Genomic DNA, 6,632 nt, shown 5'->3' with positions numbered 1-6,632 from the left:
TGTGTGTGTGTGTGTGTGTGTGTGTGTGTGTGTGTGTGTGTGTGTGGTGTGTGTGTGTGTGTGTGGTGTGTTGGCACTTGTGCACACATTGAGAAGTAAAGCTTATTGGCTGGAGATACAGCTTAGGTAGGGTAGAGTGCTTTTCTGGCATATTTGAGACCTTAGAGCCAATCCTGAGAACTGCAGAAGGTTAGAGCTTTAGTGCACTGTAGTCTGCTTATATTTACCAATCATGGGGCCCCATGAGAACACAGGAAGTCTCTGCCGCTGACCTACATTTCCAGCCTTCTTTTTACTTTTTATTTTGAGATAGAGTCTTACTAAGTTCCTCAGGCCAGCTTGAACTTCTGTACTCTGGGCAGGCCTTAGATTTGCAGTCTCCCTGTTAGTCTCCCGGGGATAAGAGCTAACAGGCCTGCGCCACCAAGCTTGGCTTAATTGGCCCTTTTTGTCTTCTGTAAAAATAGCTGCTAAAGATGGTGAACCCTCCAAAATTCCGGTGGTGGACGAGACTTTACTCCCTTCTGGGGCTAAGAGGGAGGAGATGAGAGGGAGGGTTCTGTCCGACCAGCCCCCCGAGTCTTCTACATGGGCACATCAGAGTTGAAAGAAAATGGGGCCATAACTCAGCTTCTGGGTGTGCCATTTATTTCTCCACCTTCTCATTTTTGAGACAGGGTCTCAACCCAGGCTGTGTAGCCAAGGATGACTTGAACTTCTTATCCCCCTGTCTCTACCTCTTAATGTCACCCTCGTCTTATTTTTGGTCCCACCTAAAGTGACCCTGTATTCCTGCCCTTAACTCTTAACTCCCAGCATAGGCGGGTGGGGTGGTAGGCTATGGGACAAGGGGACTCCTTGCAGCAAGATGCTCGGCTGGAGGTTCAATGGCTTCCACAGCTTTCTGATGTGTGATGACTCCCACCGCCAGCTATCTGTATCCACAGCTTCCCATCTGAGGATGCAATCAACAATGCAGCAAAAATAGAAAGACAAAAAAGCTATTTTTTTTTTCAGTACTGAGCTCATGCCAGCTTTCCCACTATGGGAAATAAGGTGTGGTCATTGTTTACACAGTGTGTGGCTTTTATTGGCTATTATAAATCATCAGGAGTGATTTAATGGGATGGAATGATGTGCAGAGTTTATATGTGAACATTATGATGCTTTGTGTGAAGGGTTTGAACATTCCTGAGATGTAATGTCTGTAGGGCCCTAGAACCAGTTCGCCACAGGTACAAAGAGATGACTGTGTTCTTCTCACCCGAGAGGGATGGAAGCTGAGGCTGGTCATTTTCAGGATTCTGCAGAGTAAGAAAGCAGGGCACTGGAATCTAGATGTGACTCGCTGATCATAGCTGTGTCTCCATTGTTGTCACATATACTAGATCCGAGGAATAAGACTATTAACAGAGTGATTCAGATGTTAGCTCTCTGTGGGTGTAAGGGTGAAGGGAGAGAGAGAGAAAAAAAAGATAGGAGAACAAAGAGAAAGGGAAGGAGGGGGAGAGAGAGACATACAGAGAGACTGAGAGACAGAGAAAAGGGAAGAAAAAGAGTAAGAAAAGAAAGAGGAGAATGTGTGTGTGTGTGTGTGTGTGTGTGTGTGTGTGCGTGTGAATAGACAAGACGGAGAGGGAATTACCAACAAGCCTGAAAAGATGGACAGCTATAGCTGTGATGAGCATCCTTAGAGAAACATGACATGCCTGAGGTCCAGGAGGGAAACCCTTAGACCAGAGGCCCCAGAAGGTTTTGCTAAAGAACTAATATACAGACTTAGATATCACAGGGAAGTTGGACCCTGTCGTGTGCCTCTACATGCTCCATCAACCAGCTCAAATGTACTCTGTCTGAACCACATACTATGCCTGATCATGTAAATAAGTGAATATCTGAAATGTGTCTGGCATCTCCAAGGAACTGAGATTTGGATTTTATTTTAATTGACTTCAAGACCTACATGTGGCTGTGATTGGCATAATGAAACATGTGGGTCTATGATTGACGTAAGGAAGAAATACCCAGAAGGAAGAAACAACAGATACAGAGAGGCTCCTCTGTGTTGGGAGAACAGGTGTATGAGGCCAGAGCAGAGTGTCCCAAGAGGAGAGAGGTGGGGATTCAGACAAACAGGCTTCCAAGTGACACAGTGTGTGTGTGTGTGTGTGTGTGTGTGTGTGTGTGTGTGTGTGTGTGTAGGCCAGAGGTCAACATCATTCTCTACCTTATTTTCTGAGACAATCTCTCCAACCAAATCTAAAGCTCTCCGGTTCAGCTGGAGCAGCTACCTGTAAACTCCAGAGATCCTCCTGTCTTTGCTCCTCCAGCTCTGAGATTACAGACAACCTGCTGTTCCCCACCCCAAGATGGTGGCAGTGCCTTGATAAAAACTGGATATCAGGGAGCTGGAGAGATGGCTTAGTGGTTAAGAGCATTGTCTGTTCTTTCAGAGGATCGGATTTGGTTCCCAGAACCCACATGGTAACTCACAACCATCTGTCACTCCGTTTCCAGGGAATCTGACACCTTGAGCACCAGGCACGCACATGGTGCAATACCTGCATGCAGGCAAAGCATTCACACACATAAACAAATATTAAACATTTTTAAACTGTATATCTAGGAGATAAACAGGACTGTTGTGAATAATGAAGGGATTAAGGGAAACAAGGGTTGATGTCCAGGTCTGGGCTGAGCATCAAGATGAGAAGGACTGGAAGAAACAGTTTGGGGTGAGAAAGATCAGTTTCCAGACACAAACTTTAAGATGTGTATTAGGTGTTTGGGTTGATAGTATTTGAGCTTCCAGTTACAAAGGTTGGGGTTGGTGATGAGAATTTTGGCATGACTACTTGTAGGTAGTCTGTAGAACTGGGAAAGCACCCAGTAAATGTGTTAAAAATATGGATGGATGGATGGATGGATGGATGGATGGATGGATACATGGGTAAGGTATGGATTGAAGGATGGATAGGTGGACGAATGGACTGGTGGTTGGGAGGATGAATAGATAAGCAGGTTGGTGGTTGAATGGATGGATAGAGGGGTAGGGTAGATGGATGATAGATGTATATGGATGGACACGTAGAAATGGGTGTGTGATTGGATAGATGGATACATAAATGGATGAGTAGGTGAGTGGACATGTAAATCAGTGGGGTTGTGGGTAGGTAGATTAATGGGATAGGTAGATGGATAGATGGGAAGATTGATAGAGGATGGCTGGCTGGCTGGCTGGATGGAAGGGTAGATGAGTAGAAGATGGATAGATGATGGATTGATGGATGGTTGGATACATGGATATGTAAATATGGGTAGATGCATGGACATATGAATGGATGAGTGGATGGCATGTTGATGGATATGTAGATGGTTGGGTGGGTAGATTAGTGGATATATGAGAAGGTAGATGTATGGATGGCTGGGTGAATTGATTGATGGATGGTTTGACAGCTGGAAGGATGGGTGAGTGGATGATGGATGGATAGGTAAATAGGTAGATGGATTGATGGGTGAATGAACTAATGAACAAGTGAATGGATGATGCCTAGGGAGATACATAAGTCAATTCTTTCATCTTAAGAAAATGTAGATGGAGAGAAAGTGGACCTCTGCTTACTTCTTGGCCACCTCCTTGTTCCATAGCTGTCCTCTCCACGCCATTAGCCAGGGCAGCTCTTCTCCAGTACAGGCGAAACGTCTGCCTGACTCGTCCCCTTATGGAATAAGGCAACTTAGAGGATAGCAAGTGAATCCTCAGTTCTTGATGACCGAAAACAGTAATCTGACCCTTTCCCCAAGTCCAGAGCCACAGCACTGGCCCTTTCTTCTTCCTTAGCCCTATTCTCTACGTTTTTTGTCTTTGACAGGAATCTCCCGGGACTACCCCAAGATTCTCAATGGTACCAATGGAACCAACGGTTTTCTCCCGGGGGGCTACACCTGCCTCCCCCACTCTCAGCCATGGCAGGCAGCTCTACTGGTCCGTGGACGACTTCTCTGTGGAGGTGTTCTGGTTCACCCCAAATGGATACTCACAGCAGCTCACTGCAGGAAAGAGTATGTGGGGCCTTTGAGTGCAGGATGGGAAGAGGCTGGGACTGGGGTGGGGACAGAGATGGGCTCATCTGTCTCTTTCCCACCACTTCCTGCACCCACAGTGGGTACACAGTTCACCTAGGCAAGCATGCCCTGGGGCGTGTGGAGAACGGCGAGCAGACAATGGAGGTGGTCCGCTCTATCCCCCATCCTGAATACCAGGTCAGCCCCACCCACTTGAACCACGACCATGATATCATGCTTCTGGAGCTGAAGTCCCCAGTCCAGCTCAGCAGCCATATCCGTGCTCTGCCACTCTCCCCGGACGACTGCCTGCCCACTGGCACCTGCTGTCGCGTTTCTGGCTGGGGTACCACCACCAGTCCCCAGGGTAAGTGCCTGCATGGCTGCTGGAGTTCTCGCAGGTGGCAGGGGAAACTGAGGCAGCAATAAGCAAGGGGAGTCGGAGGATTCCTTTTTATTATATTTGTATTGCTTTGGGGTGTGTGCTGGAGGTAAGGTGCTTATACCAAAGCCATCAAAGGGACATCAGAGAACAAATTGTGGGATTCCCATCATTGGGCTCTGGGACCAAATTCAGGTCCTCAGGTTTGACTGCAAGCACTTTTACCCAATGAACCACCTTTCCAGTCCCTTTATAAAAATAAGTCTATATAAATGAAGGCATGTATCTCCTTAATATTAATATTACAAATGTATTAATATATATATATATATATATATATATATATATATATATATATATATTGTGTGTGTGTGTGTGTTTGGTTTTTAAGACAAAGTCTTACTATGTAGCCCTGACAGGCCTAGAACTCAAAGAGATTCACCTGGCTCTGCCACCCAAGTACTGGGATTATATATACAATTTATTTCATTTTTAATTCTGTGAGTATGTCTGTGTGGGTTTGTGCATATGAGTGCAGTGCCCACAAAGGCCAGAAGAGGGCACAGGGTTCCTCTAGAGCTGCCTGACATGGGAGCTGAGAGTCAAACTCTGGTCCCCTGGAAGAGCAGCAAGTGCTCTTAATCTCGGAGCCATCTGTCCAGACTCAGAAAAATAATTATGTAAAAGCCGGGCCTGGTGACACCGACCTGTGATGCCAGTCACCTAGGGGACTGTGTCGGGAGGATCACAAGTTCAGGGTCAGCCTAAGCTACAGAGAAGTCAGCCTGGGCTACACAGAGAGTTCTGCCTCAAAAATTCTTTTTAAAAAAGTAAAATAGGGCTGGCCAGAGGACTCAGTGAGTAAGGGTGCTTGCCACCACCTGAATTCAACCCCACATGGTAGAAGGAGAGGACTGACTCCTCACGCCTATTTTAGCATACATACACAGGCGCATAACATTTTTTTAAAAATAAAATTAAATTAAAAGGGCTGGAGTGTGGCATAGCTGTCGAGAGTGTGTCTTGCATCAGTCCCGAGCACTGAAAATTAAATGTTAGGTGATAATGTTTGCTCTGTAATATCTCATACTTTATTATATACATTAAGAAATATATATTTATAATTTACATATTTGTAATTTACAATACATTAGATAAGTATATCTTATGGAGGTGGGTGAACTATAAAAAGTGTATCTTTAGGTATGTTTTATACACGTGACTAACATACAGCATAACATGTCAGCAGGCGTCTCCACAGCAATCCTTGGCTCCCTCCCATCTCTTTCTGCCTCTCTCTCCCCCTCACATTCCCCTCCCCCAGCACCTGGTCTCTCACTTCCCACCACTCCTTGCTTCCTACCCACCTTGAGTTCTTTTTCCCCTTTTCCATTTTCACATGCATGTGGTGTGCATGTGTGTATGTGCATTTGCTTGTGTGGGGGCACACGTGTGTGTGAGTGCATGTGGAGTCTCGAGGTTGGTGTTGGGAACCATCCTTGATCATTCTTCCACTGTATTCATTGAGGTGGGGTCTCTCCATCAAAGCCCAAGCCTACCATCATGACTGGCCTTGCTAACCAGTTTGCTTTGGGGGATCCCCTGACTCTTCTAAGGCTGAAATTACAGGCAGGCCACCATGCCCACTCCCAACATTTACATAAGTTCTAATGATCTAAACTCATACTAGCATGGAAAATACTGGGGTACCTTCCCAGTGCCCTACCTTCAGGCCTGTGATCTCCCCCCATCCCTGTCTCCCTGCCCCAACCGTCCCGTCCTCCCCTCCTTCATCCTCACTCGTTTCCCTATATTTTTGTCTCTTTACTACTTTCTGCCTCATCCTTCCCTTCATCTTACTTATCCCATCTCAATTTCCTGCCCACTCTGACTCTTTAACATCCAGGACAAGCCTCCTCAGATGGTCTCTCTCCTCCCCAGTGAATTACCCTAAAACCCTGCAGTGTGCCAACATTGAACTGCGCTCAGACGAGGAGTGCCGACAGGTGTATCCCGGAAAGATCACGGCCAACATGCTTTGTGCTGGTACCAAAGAAGGCGGGAAGGACTCTTGTGAGGTGAGATGCGGAGAATGTTGGAAGCATGCAGTCCATCCTTTCCATCTCCCTGACTCTGTATCCCTCTGACTCTGTATCCCTCTGATTCTCCGTCCCTCTGACTCTCC

At 46.4% G+C, this 6,632-nt stretch overlaps 1 protein-coding gene across 1 annotated transcript in view; it reads left to right on the top strand.

Annotated features, from left to right (window-relative positions):
* The window catches only part of Klk13 (kallikrein related peptidase 13), a 10,499-nt gene that overhangs the window by 2,117 nt on the left and 1,750 nt on the right, over positions 1–6,632 (top strand). The window contains exons 2-4 of the mRNA XM_026789072.1: positions 3,873–4,062; positions 4,164–4,432; positions 6,389–6,525. Coding sequence (XP_026644873.1) covers positions 3,873–4,062; positions 4,164–4,432; positions 6,389–6,525 — 596 coding nt within the window. The remainder of the gene's footprint in view (positions 1–3,872; positions 4,063–4,163; positions 4,433–6,388; positions 6,526–6,632) is intronic.

Source organism: Microtus ochrogaster, unplaced genomic scaffold (assembly GCF_000317375.1).
Source record: "Microtus ochrogaster isolate Prairie Vole_2 unplaced genomic scaffold, MicOch1.0 UNK14, whole genome shotgun sequence".
Classification (NCBI taxonomy): Eukaryota; Metazoa; Chordata; class Mammalia; order Rodentia; family Cricetidae; genus Microtus; species Microtus ochrogaster.
Note: the sequence above shows the minus strand (reverse complement) of the source record. Positions and strands in the feature narration are given on the sequence as shown.